Source organism: Schistocerca nitens, chromosome 3 (assembly GCF_023898315.1).
Source record: "Schistocerca nitens isolate TAMUIC-IGC-003100 chromosome 3, iqSchNite1.1, whole genome shotgun sequence".
NCBI classification, from domain to species: Eukaryota; Metazoa; Arthropoda; class Insecta; order Orthoptera; family Acrididae; genus Schistocerca; species Schistocerca nitens.
The window spans coordinates 605908756-605931019 of NC_064616.1; the positions used below are offsets into that span (position 1 = coordinate 605908756).

Here is a 22264-nt window from a genome sequence, read left to right on the forward strand (position 1 = left end):
TCGTACTCCCTGAATGTTTATATTCTTAGATGCAGATGGTACACTTCACAAACTGACTATTGTCCCCACTTTCTTGAAAAAATTCTACGCAGACGATGGTTTTTTAGGATTCATTTTGAAAACAGTAACAAAAAGCTCTATTTATGCACTAAACAAAGGTAAACAAAATAACCTTGGAAGCACTGGATTTCTTCGGCCAACAGAGACTATGGGTGACGCGCGAAAAATACTGATCGTTTCATGTTGGCACCCTTCCGAATACTTTTTGACGACTGTGTTCTTTGCCTCACTGCTGCCAATGACAATGATCCAACATGTAGGGCACTATAGTTGCTTGACGAAGAGTAATCCTGTTGTTGTATGGCGCTTAAATAAAGAAATCAGTGTCAAAGAAGCCATTGTTGCCAAATTGAAGTGACCTCCTACGATAACCCAAAGAGCTAGAAGCTTTAGGTGCAGCATTCTTCCTCGTGACGCTGGAAAAATTGTTAGTCAGGTCGCAAAATGCTGTAAACTTAAAAAATAAAGAAAATAAAATAAAAATAATGGCGAGATAATTCACCCACTGCTCAAGTTTCAGACAAGGAGTTTCGACAGTAACAGAGAAGAGCTTAAGAAATATCTACAGGATTAGAAGTTTTTCCAAAAACATTCCCGGACATCCACCGTGAACTCTTGGCAAGAAGAGATTAGTTTTGTCTCACATCCATTCAAACATTCACATTTCGCCCGCATTACTTACAAATAATGTATTGCAATACTTTGAAAGCAGATAGTATGTAAATACAGCTGTATATTTTATCGATTACGTCCAGCCACCATACAAATAAAAAACTTGACGCTCGACAGGTTGGGCTTTTGCTATATTCAGTTTTGCAAGAACTGGTGTGTCCTTAACGAGCAAGAGACACTAACTGAACGCAACACAGGCAGGCAACGTATGAACGGTATTTGTGCCTCTACAAAAGCAGGGGCGTTAGGATTGCGTCCGTGTTTTGTGTTTTTCAACCACCTTATACATTAATTAACATGTATAATTGAAAACACCTGTAAGTATAATGAGTACTCAGAAACAAAAGAGGATGGGAGCGGGTGTGTTCAATTAATAACGGTAATAACAGATTTATTTTAAAATGCATTATCCAGTACCATCACAAGCGCTTAACAAATCTTTAAAATATTTCTTCTCTACTAATTGCGTTGATTTACAGCCTTATTTACATTTGTATTCCTTGCTATATCTAAGTATGCTCACACATTCGAAGATGGCAGTCTGTATAATGTGCAGTCATGAATCCATGTTATTTACGTGTGTAATTGTTACTATAAGCATCTGGTCGGTACGAGATGCGCACGACCGTGAGTTGTCATCACTAGAAGATAAACAAGACAATTCCATCTCTCACGTCCCCTCCCCCACAGCAGCTTATCTATAAACAACATACATTTATAAACAGCGTAGACTGGTTGAGGCGCTACCATATTTGATGTTGTTTAAATACCTCCATGCAATCTACTTTTCCTCTTCACTACACACACAATGGACGTAATACGTTCCGACAATTTTTGGGGTGCCAGTTAAAAAAGAATTACATATAAACGATTTGACTATCGATAGTTCTGCTACGGTCGCAGGTTCGAATCCTGCCTCGGGCATGGATGTGTGTGATGTCCTTAGGTTAGTTAGGTTTAAGTAGTTCTAAGTTCTAGGGGACTGATGACCACAGCAGTTGAGTCCCATAGTGCTCAGAGCCATTTGAACCATCATTTTTTGAACTATCGATAGTTAAATCAGACTACAACTCGATTAATCGATAGTTTATTGATATTTAAGTAACATTAGACCACAGTAAAGTTTCGTCGCCTGTACTGTAGGAGGACTATATCCCACAGACCCCCAGTCGCAAGAGAGGGTTCCTGCGGTGTTGTTTGATGCATTGTTTTTTTCTGCTGTAACACATCCAAGCTTTGTACACCGCTATACGTTTTGTTTTTTCCACCATGACATCGAGGTCTGTGTCAGGTTCTAAACTGACATTAACATGTTTAGATCCACTGACTGGACATCGCACGGTATAAATTATGTTGCTGCTCTCACAACACACAGGATGGTGATTGAAATGAAAGACAGTCACAACATACGGAAACTGGAAGAGTTTCGCAGCATCGTGGAGCGTTTCCAGACAGCTATCCGAAGGTGACTGACAACCTTTACGTTTAAACTCATCTTTCACAGTGACGAGGTAGCAGATGGCATGGTGTTCCATATCGATTGATTCCTCATACTGCAGTCATGTACGTGATCACCAACACTCTCCATCTCAAACAAGCAATTTCACCAGTTTATTTCCGTAATTTCATCGCCGATCAATGACACAGCAACATGCTACCCAATTTCTGCATCATCGCTGTACCACTACTCCGCTATTTTGTGAGTACCACTGCAAATGTAGGCAGATGACTGCGCACTACGTTCATTCATTGTTAATTCTCGAACATACATATATACCAAAGTATGCCAGACAGCGTCTTATACCGATCTACATATTTCTAGTACTCTGATCGTAGTGTGTAATTTATGATTACTATTGCCCATCTTTCCCTATGTGGATGGGAGGCACAGGGCATTCTCGCATCCTTTGGATAACGTTAGAGACTGAAAGATCTGCTCGCATTGTTGTGACCAACCTTCCCTGCATCACTGTCAGCGATTTAATTCGCAGCTGACCAGAAGTAGACCGATACATGCCATATCTTGTGAAGGAACAGAGCAAGCCGATTTCGTAACTGCTGTTCATTGAAGAGTGTTTGTTCCTCACCAATCTTACTTACGACAGCTATCCAAGTGCTCAAAATCTCTCCAGATGCGCGCATGTCTAGGTGGTTAGCACTCCTTATCGATGTACAGTATATATGAAAGTGTTGTTATGATATAACAGATGGTTATGAAGGAAACATGTGGTTTTATGCTTGATGGAGCTCCAGATGGGCGGAGTTTGAAGCATTTTACGTAAATCAACTGCACTGTTAATTCTAAAGTATTGTTCTATTGTCTGGGGTCAGTACCAAGAAGGTATTGGGAACAGAGAATAGAGCGTGGAACACAAACACATGAACTCTAATGCAGGCCATAAATGTCCAACATCTGACATACACCCACCCTGCAAGTTTTATATCGCACTCACTACGGTGACATATTTTACGAAGATAAAACTACTTAGAGTCTTTGTGATACACGCGCAATGTAGTTTCCCGGAGGTGCATAGCACTGTTCACATCCGATCATGGTTCATAAATTATACTACGCTCGCGTCAGTCCTATAAAATGATCGTTAGTAACGGAGAATGCCTCTTACAAGGAAATAGACGAACGCTTATCAGCGGTGTTTGACATGTGAAATTACACTAATGTTGCCACTAACTCCGTAAACAGGACATCTGTCAAGCAGATGTATGCATAGGGATTGCAGTACCTCACAAACGCCTGTCACTAACTCAGAATCACCATAGTTACAAAACTGAAGACTCTATTTTATGCCCAAGATGCGGCGGGGGAATGGAGTACGTCGCATAAATGGTTCAAATGGCTCTGAGCACTATGCGACTTAACTTCTGAGGTCATCAGTCGCCTAGAACTTAGAACTAATTAAACTTAACTAACCTAAGGACATCACACACATCCATGACCGAGGCAGGATTCGAACCTGCGACCGTAGCGGTCGTTCGGCTCCAGACTGTAGCGCCTAGAACCGCACGGCCACTCAGGCCGGCTACGTCGCATAAATCTTCGTTCATCTAGAGGAGGGTGCCGAAACAGGATAGACATGTTTCATCATCATCACACATGAGTTTGAAGTCCTTTGATGACCGTGTGGTTTGCTGTTAATGATCACAGATACATGGTGCTCTAAGTCACACACAAAACACGCAGTCGTATACGAGTCGAACACAGGTTATGCAACACAACTGATTCACTTCGAGAGAACAACGGGAAAAATGGTTAAATGATCTGCAGAAACAGCTCCCTCTCTCTAGAATACATCATCAATCTACCATTGAATCATACCTCATCATAACTCCACCACTTTCTGCTGTCCTTTAACGCGGCTCAAGTCAGTTTAGAGGCAGATGGCTCCCTTTTTTAGGAAAGCATCAAAGACAACTGTCAACTTGCATGTAGCATTATCACCTCAATAAACATACAGTAGAATGTTGTTAAAAAAACATGCGAAGTACATTATAAATACTGTACATTAGGGTTTAAAACATGTAATAAGTCCTGCACACGATCAAACGCTCGATTCATTCTCTAGTCGTATATTGCAGTCCCGCAGCTGGTAATATAAGGCTCGTTAGCTAAGGACACATCGCGTCCTGCCATCTACCAGGCTGCAGCCCGCGTCGGCTGCCAAGCCTCACCACACCAGCACGGCCTGGGCGCTCGGGCATTCGCTAATTCAGGGCACACTCCCTGTCCTGCGGGAAATACCGCTCACACCACGTGAAGCTGGCAGCAGACATGAAGCTACACTGCTTCCTTCCAGAGGCGTCCGTGACACAAGGCATACAGAAAACAGAATGTTTAATGTGGTTGACATCAAATGTAGAACAATATGTCGAATCACAATCCCAGGCGTGACCCCAAAGTCATCAGCAGCCACCTTATAGATTTTTATAAAGCGTCCTTAGCTAAACAGCGTTGTATTACCAGCTGTGGGAATGTAATATGTAACCTCGTGATGACTGGGTGTTGTGTGCTGTCCTTAGGTTAGTTAGGTTTAAGTAGTTCTAAGTTCTAGGGGACTGATGACCATAGATGTTAAGTCCCATAGTGCTCAGAGCCATTTGAACCAATGTAATATGTAACAACGGAATGGATCGCGTGTTCGACCCTTTATTATTTCGACTTCCAAGTATCGTCGTTTTGGCATGTAAAATCGGGTGTTGAAGCTGATATCGATTTCGTGACTTATTTCCCACAAAAGCGTTGACGTGTCTCAGAGAGATTTCACATGTGTGCCACGATCATTTTAGAATCCGTGTTTAAGCGTGGCGGTATATACCGCGAAAATTGAGACAAATTACTGTGCAGCGATCTTGGTGAAAGTGTATTTAGAGACTTATTCAATTGGATTTAATTATTCCTGAAGCAGTCCAAGCTCAAAGACAAGAGAAGGCTGTGGTATTTACCACAAAAGCGCACAAAATGTCTCTGGGAGTTTTCATAAGTGTGCCATGATCCTTTTAGAGCCTATGTTCAAGTGTGGCGGTATACATCGCAAAACTTTGGGCAAACTAATGTGCAGTGACCTTTTTGAAAGTGTATTTAGAGACATATACAATTGGATTTAGTAACTCCTGCAGCAGCTTGTGCTCAAAGTCAAGGGTAGAATGTGGCATTTCCCACAAAAGCGCCCAAATTGTCTCAGGGACGGTTACACAACTGTGCGACGATCTTTCTTTAGAGTCCATGTTCAAGTGTGGCGGTGGTATTCCTCAGAATAAAACGCGTAATTACATCGCAAATTGTTTAACTATTCTTGCGTCTTCTGCAAAGCACTCTCTCTTTGTGCAGTGGTACATTTAGTTCCTGTGATACCTTCAAGTTATGTATGTGACAATATTCCACGCCGGCCGGGGTGGCCGAGCAGTTCTAGGCGCTACAGTTTGGAACCGCGCGACCGCTACGGTCGCAGGTTCGAATCCTGCCTCGGGCATGGATGTGTGTGATGTCCTTAGGTTATTTAGGTTTAAGGAGTTCTAAGTTCTAGGGGACTGATGACCTCCGATGTTAAGTCCCATAGTGCTCAGAGCCATTTGAACCATTTGAACAATATTCCACACACCGCTTAAACACCAAATTTAATAACTCCCAAAGCAGTTTGTTTTCAACAAGAAAGGATATCCGTGCGATGGGGATGGGAAGGAGGAAGGTTGCAGGTATTTACAACGCAGCAGGAAGTACTTAACGTGCAGTCACCCCTGCGGCTACCAAAAAAATGGTTCAAATGGCTCTGAGCACTATGGGACTTAACATCTATGGTCATCAGTCACCCAGAACTTAGAACTACTTAAACTTAACTAACCTAAGGACATCACACAACAACCAGTCATCACGAGGCAGAGAAAATCCCTGACCCCGCCGGGAATCGAACCCTGGAACCTGGGCGCGGGAAGGTTACCGCACGACCACGAGCTGCGGACTGCGGCTACCGCGTGGCGGAGAGTGGAGAGGGAAAGGGAAGGGGGATGGAGTTGGGTTTGTGGAGGTAGCCCAATTGACCAATTTTCCCACCAAAATTTGAACTTCCCGCCATGACGTCAATACGATCTTACCACATCTATGGCCGCCATCTTGAATAAATTTAGCAAAAATGCAAGGTGGGGCCGCACCCCCTTTGTACCACTTTGCCAAATAACAAAATATCGTCTTTCCATGGGAAGTTGACTCTTTTTGGTTCGCAAGTGCTCAACAATAACATTTTCACATTATGTACTCTTACATCATTTTTGGAAGACAATGAACAAGCTCCCATGGAAGATTTAGTGCCAGCCATTATTACACATTTAGAGGTCCTTCAAAGTAATTACAAAAAGTACTGGAAGAAGTAATCACGAAAGAAACTTTCATCTATGTGACTAGCGAGAGCTCAATGGAAGGTATTTTCAAAAGAAAAGTCTGCTTTATGTTTGGATGAGAACAAAAACCGAATACAGTATCCTTCTCTTTTGAAACAAGTAATATGAATTTTGGTCCCATTTGTTATTACGTAAATGTGTGAATGTGCGTTTTCTGGGTTTTTGTACATTAAAAATAAATACAGAAAAAGCGTTAATGCTGAAGAAGACTTGGCAGTAAAGCTGAGTTCAGTAGAGCCAGACTTTCAAGCTCTGATTAAAGAGTAACAGCAACATGCTTCCAACTGAAACATGTAGCTGTTCTTTCGCCAGAATCGAAGTTTGAAAACTGTCTAATTACTGTTTCAGAAGTCTGATTTGATGTCGAAGATTGATTCGCCTCTTCTTTTCACTATACTCGTTGTCCAGTTTATTAGTCTCTTGCATAAATGGTATATGTTATTAGTGATGTAAGAGTTTAACATATGTTTTAAATGTTATTCATCTATTACTCATTGAACATTTCTATCAGAACCGGTTTAATACAGTTTCAGATTATTTGCCACAAATAAGTACCACATGCGAACATAAACGACTCTGTAAAAAAGTGCTTCCACGAAACCTTGGTACTTTAGTGTATCGCATTTCTACCACACACAATAGTTGATCGGCGAGACGCTAAAACCGTATGTGTGTTGTCAGCACTGAGCAAGACGGTGAAAATTATTACTCCTGTACCGTTTCTCATCCCTGAGTCAGTCATCTACTTTTCGCACCCACACTCCCTCACAGTGAAATAGCTAGTGGTAAACCCAAATTTCTAAAAATGTCGTGTGGTATTTGGTGGCAAAAAGTCTGGGAACCTCTATTCTAGAGGCCTACCAATGTCAGTCTGTAGAATTTTCAAACATTTCATTCTACGTAATTTCTCACTTTTCAGATTACGCATTAGTCAACACACGTTCTAGAAAATCACCTTACTTGACTACTTTCATTCTTTTTCCTTAACACACAACACCTATGATTATTTTAGCTCTATAATGCCATAATATTTCAACGCCGAACGCTTCACATGTTCATTGACTCTTTTCGGGAACTACCATGGAGTCAACAGCTCAAAAAGGAACTTGGCAGGCACAAATTAAACTTTTTTTTTTTTCAAATTGAAGTAGCAAAACTGGAGTCACCCAATGAAGACCTTAAAGAAAGGGGTGAAGCTGTTCAAAACACAGGAAAATAGTTCTAGTTTCACTTCTTGTTCTCAGCCTGTTATAATCAGTTCAGAGGATGGTACGATTGTGTTAACGTTTCTCCATTTACAACTCCACCAGAAAAAAATACGTTTTTTCATTTGTTGACAGAGGTAACTTAAGCGATGCTGATCATTTTGAAATATTAAACAATGTATGGATAATTATGCCGAGAAAGAAAAATGGACTGTCACATAACATGTGGTCTACAGCGCAGCGATTTACATCGTCATCAATAAGCACCGCAATTTTCCACTGCAGCGCCTTCATTTCCATTTATTTGTATCAGGATTTTCAGTAGATACAATTTTTGTTCCAAGTCTAAATGTTAAAACAGTTTACAACTGCTCAGCTGCTAATACTTTTGGATACTGACCTGAATGAACATCTTGTGCTTCACAGAACTGATCCCCCCTCAACAAAGAAAAAATACGTCCCTGGAGTAAGAACAGTGGCTGTAAAAAGACCCTAACCGACAGAGACATTGCCAGTGAGAATAGATTTCAAACCTGACAGGAGTTGCTATTGTCAGTGAGCGCAGTTCCAACTCAGTCAGTTTCCAAGTTTCCAGTGACACATAAATCCACACTTCATCGGTGGGTCAAACAGCAGACAAAGTGGACAGTAGCTAACTGAAGGTATGAAGCGTTGTCCGGCAAATCGCTATTTTCCCTCTTTTCCGTTGATGTTCTGGAAGTGTTAATTGTATTATGACTTGGACCCTCTATTCTGGTTATCATGAACAAGAACCAGAATGTTGATTTTAACATCTTCATGATGAGTTGAAAGATGCGTACTCGATTATTCGTATCTATCACGAGCAAGTTTCTCTCTAAAACCAGTTGTGTTGATATAACCACGGCGATCGGACCGATGTTTATGCTGCACAGTTGACTGTGGACATTCTATTCGCAAGGAACATGCACCTGAAGACTAAAAATGGAACATGTGCCTACTGGTATATGCCCTATCAAAATCACCACAGCTGCCATTAAAAATCTTCACACTAAATGTAAATGTCGTGTGACCAGGGCCTCCCGTCGGGTAGACCGTTCGCCGGGTGAAAGTCTTTTGATTTGACGCCACTTCAGCGACTTGCGCGTCGATGGGGAGGAAATGATAATGATTAGGACAACACCCAGTCCCTGAGTGGAGAAACTCTCCGACCCAACGGGGAATCGAACCCGGGCCCTTAGGATTAACATTCTATCGCGCTGACCACCCAGCTACCGGGGGAGGACTATCTGCACACTCAGTTCTAATAAATAATGAAAAGAATTCTAAAGTAGACAATGAACTGAAAGGTCCATTGTCTCTAGTATAAGGCACAGTTCAAGTAAGGCAGTATTGCTGCGCTTGGCCGCTATGTGTAAGGTACAAATATCGATACTCAAAGAGTAACTATATCTGTAATCTTACAGACACTACGTTTACATGCGACACACCTTCCGGAAGCCGAAAACCGAATTTCTGAAACAGTTTTTCGCTGTCGTGTTTACATGTTAAGGCCTGAAGCGGATTTGCTATCCCAGTTAAATATGGCAGCTGGAAAACAGCTGATCCAGTTTATGATTCAGCCCAAGACAATCGTTATTTCTCCTCTCTTAAATGTTAAAGGCAACAGCTTCATGCACAGTCTAATATTTCTGCTTTTCCTTCACTGCACAGTAATTCCATATGAACCGAATATCTGAAAACAAGACGTAACTTGACAAACCAAGCACAAGTTTCAACACCGATTGCGTTTACATGGTAGCGAAAATCGATAGCGGAATTGGAAAACGGGCATCTAGAAACTGATTGTCAGAATCGATTTTGAAGTGCTTACATTACCACCCAGAAGCGGTATTGGGAAATCGGTTTACGGGATCCGGTTTTCGGAGCACCATGTAAATGGGGTATCGGAAACGTGATGGTACGTATTTCTGCTCCTTACATGAGGCATCACAACAACGTTTCACTAGGCAACGCCGGTCAACTGCTGTTTGTGTATGAGAAATCGGTTGGAAACTTTCCTCATTTCAGCACGTTGTAGGTGTCGCCACTGACGCCAATCTTGTGTGAATGCTCTGAACAGCTAATGATTTGCATATCACATCATCTTCTTCCTGTCGGTTAATTTTCGCGTCTGTAGCACGTCATCTTCGTGGTGTAGCAATTTTAATGGCCAGTAATGTAACAACAGCCATACCCAGACGGCTGCATGCATACATTCCCGGTTTAATGAACACCCTGGCATCCTATCACACGTTGGATGGACAGCTAAATCAAAGGATCTTAATCTCACAGAAAGAGTTTTGCACTATTTGAAACAGCTGGTGTAACAGCAGTCAATAACCAAGCAACTTAGTAGCTCTACGAGGTCTAATCGTTAATGAGTGTCTTCAGCTAGATATGGCATACCCAAGGAAACTTGTGGAGTTCCTTCCTTTCCGAACTGAGGTAATTATGAAAGCTGGGGTCGGTGTTACACAGTTTTAGCGTAATTCTCCCTAGTGGTGTTTATTTTATTGTGCAATTTGCTTAGGTTGGTTGGTTGGTTGGGGAAGGAGACCAGACAGGGTGGTCATCGGTCTCATCGGATTAGGGAAGGATGGGGAAGGAAGTCGGCCGTGCCCTTTCAGAGGAACCATCCCGGCATTTGCCTGGAATGATTTAGGGAAATCACGGAAAACCTAAATCAGGATGGCCGGACGCGGGATTGAACCGTCGTCCTCCCGAATGCGAGTCCAGTGTCTAACCACTGCGCCACCTCGCTCGGTAATTTGCTTAGGCGTTTGTTGTCATGTACCAAGCAGACTGAATTGTAGGAACATGCATACTCAGTGCAACAGTTATAGGTAAATGATGAGATAGTGCATACCACGCGTAGGAGAGGAAGAGCGCAGAGAGCGCCGATAAGGAGAGGTGGAAGTGACGCCAGTCGCGCAGCATGTAGGCGGCGGCTGCCATGATGCACAGGCCCACGGTGAACGGCAGCTGGTACAGCACCGACACCGTCGTCCGGTGTCTGTCTCCCGAGATCTCCATTGCTGAAATCAATGCATTGTACAAAAACCACACAGTCAGAAATAATTCGGATGAACTTAGAGCATCTGCCACAGGCGCGGCTTCTAGTTAAAAACCTCTAGAGCAGAGCCGCCCAGAAAGGAAGACTGAAATACACTGAAGCGCCAAAGGAACTGGTATAGGCATGCATATTCAAATATAGAGATATGTAAACAGGCACAATACGGCGCTGCGGACTGCAATGCGAATATCAGACAAGTGTCTGGCGCAGTTGTTAGATAGGTCAGTGCTGCTACGATGGTAGGTTATCAAGATTTAAGTGAGTTTGAACGGGGTGATATAGTCGGCGCACGAGCGATGGGACACAGCATCTCCGAGGTAGCGATGAAGTGAGGATTTTCCCGTAATATCATTTCACGAGTGCATCGTATCAGGAATCCGGTAAAATATCAAATCTCCGACATCGCTGCGGCTGGAAAAAGATCCTTCAAGGACGGGACCAACGACGAATCGTTCAACGTGACAGAAATGCAACCCTTCCACAAACTGCTGCTGATTTCAATGCTGGACAATCAACAAGTGTCAGCGTGCGAACCATTCAACGAAACATCATCGGTATGGGCTTTCGGAGCCAAAGGCCCACTCGTGTACCTTTGATGACTGCACGATACAAAGTTTTACGACTCGCCTGGGCCCGTGAACACCGACATTAGACTGTTGATGACTGGAAACACGTTGCCTGGTCGGACGAGCCTCGTTTCAAATTGTATCGAGCAGATGGACGTGTACGGTTATGGAGACAAACTCATGAATCCGTGGTCCTTCCATGTCAGAAGGGGACTGTTCATACTGGTGAAGGCTCTGCAATGGTGTGGGGCGTGTGCAGTTGGAGTGATATGGGACCCCTGATACGACTAGATATGGCTCTGACAGGTGACACAAACGTGAGCATCCTGTCTGATCACCTGCATCCATTCATGTCCAATGTGCATGCCGACGACCTTGGGCAGTTCCAGCAGGACAATGCGACACCCCACACGACGAGAATTGCTAGAGAGTGGCTCGAGGAGCACTTTCCAGTGTTTAAACACTTTCACTGGCCACCATACACCCCAGAAATGAACATTATTGAGCATATCTGGAATGCCTTGCAACGTGCTGTTCAGAAGAGATCTCCACCCCCTCGTACTCTTACGGATTTATGGACAACCCTGCAGGATTATGGTGTCAATTACCTCCAACACTACTTGAGACATTAGTTTAGTCCATGCCACGTCGTGTTGTGGCGTTTCTCCGTGCTCGCTGTTCCCTGTACGATATTAGGCAGATGTACCAGTTTCTTTGGGCCTTCTGTGTAGTTTATTACGGAATTTAAATTCTCAGGAAACATCTTGAACATTTTCCACAGTGATGTAATTAATGACAGTCAGTGCATCTAGAACTGTTTAAATCGAGTGATGTTTTTCAAACGGGTGGTAGCTGCACCTTGGAATGCCGCTTAAAGTTGCGGCTTCTCTGATGCATCTTGCGGCGGTGGTCATCGCAGTGCTAGCCCCTTAACACGAAGCCACGACTTACCTCGTTTCATTATTTTGAAAGCAACTTAAAATCCCCCGTATACTCGGACAACTTAAAAATTGACCTTCGAAATCCCACGCCCGGGTTCCCGGGTTCGATTCCCGGCGGGGTCAGGGATTTTCTCTGCCTCGTGATGGCTGGGTGTTGTGTGCTGTCCTTAGGTTAGTTAGGTTTAAGTAGTTCTAAGTTCTAGGGGACTTATGACCACAGCAGTTGAGTCCCATAGTGCTCAGAGCCATTTGAACCATTTTTTTGACCTTCGAAAAAATAAAACCCGCTGATATCCGTTTAAGTATTGACAGTTATGTGTTCTCCCGCTAGAGAGCATTTGGTACTAATTTTGTAGCCTGGCTGCCGTGTTTTGGTTTATGTGGTTGAAACTAGATATCGTCATTACTGTGTGCAGCTTTGGATAGTCGACACCAAACGCGTGCTTTCAGACTCTTTCCTATATTGTTGTTTAGGCAATGCTTTCAAAAACGAATTACTATAGTGATTCTGTGTTTTACATTACATTTAGCGGCTCAGAAAGTGCAGACGAATGTGATGTTACTTCATTAGAGACTGAAAATGACGACAGTTCGTCAATTGAGCGACAAGTGCTCGCCTGCGGTACCAGATAAATACATCCACTGTGCTCCAGCCAACTTATCCAAGATTTATGTTCTCAAGAAACCGTTGTGAAATACATGGTTAGACTTCACAGTTACACAGAAACTAAAAAATGGTTCCAAGTTACAGGATATTTTAGTCGAAGTTCAATGAACGAGTATACTCTGGATATTATTATTGGCACTTTAAAAAATTTTGAGCTTTCTATGAATGTCATTCATTATAGGATGTTTTTCAGTAATAGAAAATATTATTTTTTGGACTATAATTTGAAAAAAAGTTAAGAATCTAGTGATGTTCACAGCACACACATTAACGAGTGATTTCCCATGAAGCGGATAAGGCCTGCGATGATAGTACTATATGAGAAAAATGAGTTTTCCGATTTCCTTGTTGAAAGAAATCTTGTTTGTAAATGAAGCATAGCTGCATCAGCTTGTGCAGTTAGTTTTTCGGTGAAGGTTTTGCTTTGTCTTGAGAAAATTGAAAACCACTTCATTCAATTTTCCACATTTTCTTCACTAAATATACTTCTCATTAGATTTATAGGAAACTAAATGGCACATAAATTTGACTTTTTGATATCTTGTAGTTTCCATTCTGGATGGTGAAATGGCTATTTTTTGATATCGATGACAGTTATTGTGATGCTTTGAAATTAAGTAACAAGTCGCATATAATCTGAAGGGTTTTCTGTGAAAAATTTGGCCCCTGTCCTGGTCAGTTGCAATTTAACAGATTCCCGATCATATTCTTTCTTTAAAAAAGCAGTTGAGGACATGACATGTCAATAACTTGTAAGAAGCTCATTATTAGAAAATGAGCACATCGAAATTGTTCACTTAGATTGTTGCAAATTTCTCCTGTCATCAGCTATCAATGGCCCTTAAGAATTGCATTATTGCACTGATAAATCCTTAATTACTTTTATCTACACATATATGGAAGTTTCGCATCTTCACTATATGGCAAAGAATTTTTCTCTTTGTGTGTCATTACTTACCAAAAATCTATTTCAGTGTCTTCAGTTGTTTATGGAATATGATTGTTATTACGAATAATTCACTACTATGCTATTGTAGCACACATGGAGTGAAATGAGTACAATATATAAAATCCATTTTCTCGACAATGGAGATAGATATAAACCTCGTCTAAAGAAAAATTCAATATGTTAGTTACATTTCGTATGCAGCAATACATCGCCTAACATGAATCAATCATAAATTCTTAGCGACTTCTATTTTCCATCGCAAATTACTCGAATTTTGTGCAGTGGCCAATATAATTTGGAAATATCACAATAACTATGACTGTTAACGAAAACGTAGGCAGTTCTCCATGAAGCTGATATGTGGGAATATAAGCAACAAAAGAATCAATTTTTTTCGCCAAACAGTTTATTTAAAATCGTGTGCGAAAGACTGCAGAGCAGGTGGCGTGCACGTGCTACTGTTTTCCATCTCACACTGTCCTTCTCTACGTGTATCCTAATTAACGAAGCCAAAAATATGTCGACTGGGGTAAAAAAATTTGTGTAGCTGCAAATTTTTCTACAGTCGTCATGACCAGCCTATTAAAAATCATATCCAGTGTGAGTGTTGGGGTGGGGGGAGGGGGGCGTTTAAGGTCACTTTTTGTGTTTTTCTTGACTGTCTCGAGAACCGCATCTTCCAACGAAAATTTTTCCAGCTATCAAATTAAACTATATTAAATTTCCTGTAAATCTGGCCCTACCCATTTCTTCTCTAGAACACACTGCAAGGGATGGAAAATCGCAGATTGTAAAAGCAGTGTATTAATGGTATAAAAGTAAAGTATGTTGTTACGTACCGTGGGTTAAGAACAAATATTAAGTGTTTGTACCACATCTAAGTGCAGTGAAACCGTATTAATGGATAGAATCTGTTCTACAGTGTAACGGGGTGGAAATGTGTTAATGAATGTTAGAAATGTGACGGAACGAGGTGATGCATCTACCTGCCCCATAGATCTGCAAAATGAAGAGCGAGCAGACCATTTCCCATTCACTGTACCACACAACGTCTCAAAAAGCAACTGAAGGGTGTTTCACAAAATTATACCGACCCTTCCGCAGTTCGCCTTATGAATCACTGGCGACGCAGTGTGCAGACACTCCCGGGGGTGGGGGGTGGGGTGGGGGGTGTTTATTTCCCACGGTGTGTTAACATTACATTGAATACAGATATGAGTTGCTAATATGACAAACGCAAGAAAAGCACATGGGCGTTTTATACGTAAATCTCTGCATACTGTTGTACACCGCTGCAGAGCAAACAGATTATTTGTCATCCTGCACAGCAGTTGTAGCTTTCTTCCGGGACAGGCGACTTCCTCCACCGCGAGCCATACTCGATTTTCAGTTTACAGACAGAATTTATCTCTTCTGCATTTCTTATCTCGTACTTTTATGTAACTAGAAAAAAAATGGCTCTGAGCATTATGGGACTTAACATCGGAGGTCATCAGTTCCCTAGAACTTAGAACTACTTAAACCAAACTAACCTAAGGCCATCACACACATACATGCCCGAGGCAGGATTCGAACCTGCGACCGTAGCAGTCCCGCGGTTCCGGACTGCCCGCCTAGAACCGCTAGACCACCGCGGCCGGCCCGCGCGGCTGCTACGGTCGCAGGTTCGAATCCTGCCTCGGGCATGGATGTGTGTGATGTCCTTAGGTTAGTTAGGTTTAAGTAGTTCTAAGTTCTAGGGGACTGATGACCACAGATGTTAAGTCCCATAGTGCTCAGAGCCAACCAGCCGCGCGGTTCCGTACTGAAGCGCCTAGAACCGCACGACCACCGCGGCCGGCTATGTAACTAGATAACGTAACTTTACAGAACTCGTGTTTATAAGTACAATTATTTTAACTGTATTAAGTGAGTATTTATTTGCAGTTGTTAAATGAGTTTTTATGTAAAATAAGTTCCTGTAAACAATAGCCGAGAATTGCTTAATTTTTAAGTGTGATGCTGTTCGTGATCAAAAATAAATTTTCAAATGTGTGTGAAATCTTATGGGACTTAACTGCTAAGGTCATCACCCATGCCCGAGGGAGGACTCGAACCTCCTCCGGGATCAGCCGCACAGTCCATGACTGCAGCGCTTAAGACCGCTCGGCTAACCCCGCGCGGCTGTTCGTGATCTACGTCGTGTTGTAGGAAAGAGATTGGACTGGTGAATGTGGTATTTTGCTGCTGCCTGTCGTTCATAGCATACTGTAAATCTTTGTAACCATATTGTAGTCACTTGGTGGTGAATTAATGAATGACCAGAAACTTACTGCACTTCTATCAGCACTAATTGTGTTACTCGTAAATCGCATAAATCTCTTCCATTCAGGAAATGCTGGCACTTGTATAGTGAGCTGCACTGGTTGGAGCCACGTACCACACTTCCACAGTATATCCTGCAAGTTCGCTGTTAATATATCTGATGGAATGGGACTGATCATGTTTAAATCTAGAACAGTAATCTCCTGTAATGTATTGCTTGACTTGAAATATCTGAACTTCTGTAACATCTAGCTGAGATACTCCTGTTAAAGAGAGAGACAGTTTAAGCGTCTGGGGCTTTCAGATGTTGGGAAAGCTGAGGCAGGAGTAATGCACTAGATATCGTCAAGCTGCAAAGAGTACTCCAGCCATCGATTGTGGAGGCAACGAAATCGGCATTGTAGAATACCTAGCGAGGGAATTTCAGTGTGGTAGACAGTTGACAGCTCCAGCTATAGATGTTTTTGTATAATAGCTCTTTTAACAACTGCAAATAAAATCTTGCTTAATAAACTGAAATTAACTCCACTACATAAACACAAGCTCAGTGAAGTTATTTTGTCTTTTAATATGAGAGGACTGGACAGGAAATGCTGGTAAGATATAGTCGGTCTGTAGCGGCGGATTTACATAAACAGTAGCACCTCGATAATCCGGATGGTCCGACTCTCCGCTTAGTTCGACCATCCCATTTCCGGTGTTTGTTTATATAAACAGGCCGCTGTTACAGTCTGGCCTCGCCGGCCGCGGTGGCCGTGCGGTTCTGGCGCTGCAGTCCGGAACCGCGGGGCTGCTACGGTCGCAGGTTCGAATCCTGCCTCGGGCATGGGTGTGTGTGATGTCCTTAGGTTAGTTAGGTTTAAGTAGTTCTAAGTTCTAGGGGACTTATGACCTAAGATGTTGAGTCCCATAGTGCTCAGAGCCATTTGAACCATTTTGAACCAGTCTGGCCTGGAGTTATCGATGACTCACCGTCTACCTTATGGGTCAGCTGGCAGTTGACAGTTGCTCGCTGCGATAGTTCCATCAGGTTTAGTATAAACTAACTTGTTTGTAATTCAATCAAGCCGCGCGGGATAGCCGCGCGGTCTAGGGCGTCCAGTCACGGTCCACGCGGCTTCCCCCGTCGGAAGTTCGAGTCCTCCCTCGGGCATGGGTCTGTGTTGTCCTTAGCGTACGTTAGTTTAAGTTAGATTAAGTAGTGCGTAAGCCTAGGGACCGATGACCTCAGCAGTTTGGTCCCATAGACCTTACCACAAATTTCCAATTAACTCGATCAATAAGTGCTATTGTGCACTCATTTGTTTTACAAATTAGTGTTCTTCCGACATATTAAAGTGTGCAAAACTAAATTATGGCATCAACTATACGTAAACATGTGACGCTGTCTTTAAAACCGGACGTTGAACCCAGTAACGTGAGTGGATCAATACGGCTGACATTGACTGCGCAATGGAAGCAGAATTAACTGACGACCAACTCCTTCACGCTGTAGCTCGAGAAACCGATGAGAACGTGAAGGGTGACGACGACGACAACAAAGAAAATGAACCTACCCTTTGAGTATCACATTCAGATGCTATAAATGCACTTAATATGGCCCTCCCGGCACGTTGAAGAAAGCTCTACGTCTACCCATATAGACGTTTTATGGATTAGGAAATGATGGAACATCGCGGCAAAATCAAGACTGTCGTCTGCTAAGGATAAGAACGTTATACTTTTTTGACCTATTTAGGAACAGAACTTTTCTTACCTTGTGATAGCTCATGAGTTAAACAAGTAAGTTTAGATCAGTTCTGCGTCAACGCTGTTCTGTAATAAGGTAATTACAGATGTAAAACTTTTACTCGAAGTACCAAAGTACCAATATCTTACCGTACGATACAGCCGTATTTTACAGTACAGGCACTACTGTACATTACATTTTCATGTAAGACTTTCTGATGTGTGAACGTTTTCATTTCGTTTTGTTACTCCTGTAACATGGAACAATATTTCAGACAGTATTTCCAGTCGAAAATTAAAACTATATTTTCCTGTATTGGGATGTTATGGGTCCATAAAAGCGTTCATCTGATAATCCGAACTTTTTAGCTTTTCGACCTTGCACCCAGTCCGTGTCCGCAGCTCGTGGTCGTGCGGTAGCGTTCTCGCTTCCCGCGCCCGGGTTCCCGGGTTCGATTCCCGGCGGGGTCAGGGATTTTCTCTGCCTCGTGATGACTGGGTGTTGTGTGATGTCCTTAGGTTAGTTAGGTTTAAGTAGTTCTAAGTTCTAGGGGACTGATGACCATAGATGTTAAGTCCCATAGTGCTCAGAGCCATTTGAACCATTTGAACCCAGTCCGTAGGAGACGGATTAGCGAGGTTCTACCGTAGGCTCACGAGGCACGGACTTAGGGACGGCAGCCTTAGATGTCGGCATATTTAGCATTGTATTAATTTCAACATTTTACGTTTTAAAATAACTGCACTTACAAATGACAAAAATTGTTGATATCGTGAGATAGCTTGATGGTTTAAACAAGCCGTAAGAATGATAATCGACAATACAAGATTTGAAATGTTATTAGTTTACTTGGTGACTGATGGAAAATGAGACACTCAATTTCCGTCTGGAATCGTGTTTGTCTTTGAGACGCTGTTATTCCGAGTCTGCTGTCGGCGTCTAACTTCTGTCGAGAATAGAGAAAGAGGCGACAATGAAATTAAATTATTCTGCATTGTCGTTCTTGCCTTCACGATTTTGTTTCATAGCACAGTTCGGTCAAGTAATCAAGTCTAGTCAGTTGATCACTGTCGTGTTTAAAGTAAAATGCTTTGTACTCATGTTCCATGTGGTACGATTTTGAACTGGATGCTTTTTATTCGCAAACTTATTTTTTGTTGTGTTGGTACTGGTTGAAAATTTCGTAAATGTCTGTAACATGAATAACAGTGACGAAAACAAAGGCGAAAAATTAAGTGGGGCTGCATTTCGAAAATTAGCAAATGAAAATCGAAAACTAGAAGCTAATGCTCTAAAAACGCTTGGCAGAGTAGACAAATTTTTCACAAAAAATGTTGCTGATTCGTCAGGCAGTACTGATTATAGATCTAGCACTAAAACTGTAGTGAAAGAAGTAAATGCGAACGAAACAACAGTTACAAATGAAGAAAAACAAATTGTTCCTGAATTCGAGTCTCACAGAAACCTAAGCGTAGAATCACATATTACAAAAAGAAACAGCCTCATTAGTGATGATCCTGCGGAATAATGTATTAATGAATCAACAATCGACATTCTTTCACACCGTGGCATAACTAAATTTTTCTAACACACGAAGGTCAAAAGGCGCTAAAACCAGGTATTTGAACAAAAATTTATTTTATCGTAACTTTTAAATCGTGAATCAACTTTGCGTGATTACTTAGTGTACTGTAGCACCGGTGCAATTTTTTGTGCACCATGTAAATTGTTCGGAGGTAAGACCGCGACTGCTGCTATTGGCATTTCAGATTGGAGAAATATTGCTAGTATTTTATCACATCATGAAAATTCACTTGAACACAAAAATATTTAGTCATCACTTTTAACAAGAAGAAAAATCACTTGGAACGGTAGAAAACCATTTCGAGTCATATGTTGGCACACAAAAAATGTACTGGTGCAATGTATTGAAAATGATGTTTGCAGTAGTGAAGAAGATAACAAGTCGTGGACTTCTCCTAACTGGACACGTTAAAAAATCCATTCATTACATAACCGTCAATTTATGATGTCTCTGATCGAACCGTGTTCCATCCTTTTCTCGTAGAGTACACGGAATGATATGGAAATCCGGGGCAGGGATACACAAGTTATTTACCTTAAACAAGCAGTGATGAACAACTTAAATTGTAAGGAACACATAGAAAATGTTGTGGGGAAAGCTAACCAAAGACTGCGTTTTATTGGCAGGACACTTAGAAAATGTAACAGACCTACTAAGGAGACTGCCTACACTACGCTTGTCCGTCCTCTTTTAGAATACTGCTGCGCAGTGTGGGATCCTTACCAGATAGGATTGACGGAGTACACCGAAAAAGTTCAAAGAAAGACAGCACGTTTTGTATTATCGCGAAATATGGGAGAGAGTGTCACAGAAATGATACAGGATTTGGGCTGGAAATTAAAAGAAAGGCGTTTTTCGTCGCGACGGAATCTTCTCACGAAATCCCAATCACCAACTTTCTCCTCCGAATGCGAAAATATTTTGTTGACAACGACCTACATAGGAAGGAACGATCACCACGATAAAATAAGGGAAATCAGAGCTCATGCGGAAAGGTATAGGTGTTCATTCTTTCCGCGCGTTATACGAGATTGGAATAATAGAGAATTGTGAAGGTGGTTCGATGAACCCTCTGCCAAGCACTTGAATGTGATTTTCAGAGTATCCATGTAGATGTAGAATAGAGCTGATTTATGAACGAGTAAAAAGAATTATCGCAAGTGATATTAAACAGGCCAAATACTTGACTATAATAGTAGATTCTACTGCGTACATTCACAAAAATGGTTCAAATGGCTCTGAGCACTATTGGACTTAACTTCTGAGGCCATCAATCCCCTAGAACTTAGAACTACTTAAACCTAACTAACCTAAGGACATCACACACATCCATGCCCGAGGCAGGATTCGAACCTGCGACCGTAGTGGAGGCGCGGTTCCAGACTGTAGCGCCTAGAACCGCTCGGCCACCCCGGCCGGCGCGTACATTCACATATTCATCAGTTATCGTTCTTATTAAGATATGTGAACGGCACTGGTCAGCCTGTTGAAAGTTTTCTTCTGTTTTTACCAAACCCGGGACACAAGTCTGAAAACCTAGTTGAGATCGTACTGAAGGTCCTGTCTACAAATTTCATTGATATTACCGACTGTAGGGGCCAGTCACACGACAATGCAAGCAACGTGTCAGGAGGCTACATCGGTTTGCAGGCACACATTGAAGAACGAAATCCGAAAACGCATTGTGTGCCTTGTGTAGCACATTATTTGAATTTAGTTGGCGCTAGTGCTGCAAGCTGTTGTCAGGAAGCATTTTCATTTTTAAGTTTAGTGCAAAATGTTTATAATTTTTTCTTTGATTCTACACAACACTGGGATCAACTTCTTTCATGAAACCAGGGAACTAAACAGTTAAAAGTTTATCAAACACACGTTGGTCAGCAAGAGAGGAAGCATGTGTAAGTGTAAATGAAAATGTAGAGAACGTGATCAATGCCCTCACACATGTTACCAATAATACCTGCGAGAAACCACTTGCGCGAAACGAGGCTTCAGCTTTACTGAATCAACTCAGTGGACTAGAAACAGTGTTCATGATAACAGTTTGAAGACACATATTCCAGAGATTTAATAATGTAAATGTGAAATTGTAAAGCGCAGTAACTGATACTGAAATAGTGCATGAATCGTATGAATCACTTGTAGGGTTTATTAGCTCTATTCGTGGCATATTCGACTATTATAAAAATAAATCCATTGAGATTATGATTGATATTTGAGGATATAAAAGATCAAGGAAAGGCAAACTTCATATTAATGAAGAAGTGGGCCCTTAAGATGTTCCTCTGACGGTTTGGGAGAAATTTCGGGTCGCGACATTTTTCGCGATACTCGACAACAGGTACTCTGAATTAGTGACGGGGATGGAAAGTTATAAAACATTGTTAGACTCCTTCTTAGTTTTCCGTAAACTTAAAAATAGTTCACGAGACGTTACATCTGAATGCGCAGCAAAACTCCAAGCGTCAAATGAAACCGATTTAGAATCTTCCTTCCCAAGTGAATGCATACATTTTGGGGCACTATTGAAATCTTGTGAGATTAGTGACGTAGCAGTCAAAATGAGTAAACTTATACGAAAGGAG

At 42.0% G+C, this 22264-nt stretch overlaps 1 protein-coding gene across 1 annotated transcript in view; it reads right to left on the minus strand.

The window, feature by feature from the left end:
• Positions 1–22264, minus strand: part of LOC126249677 (organic cation transporter protein-like) — a 210546-nt gene that overhangs the window by 85708 nt on the left and 102574 nt on the right. Inside the window, exon 7 of the mRNA XM_049951356.1 lies at positions 10732–10900. Coding sequence (XP_049807313.1) covers positions 10732–10900 — 169 coding nt within the window. The remainder of the gene's footprint in view (positions 1–10731; positions 10901–22264) is intronic.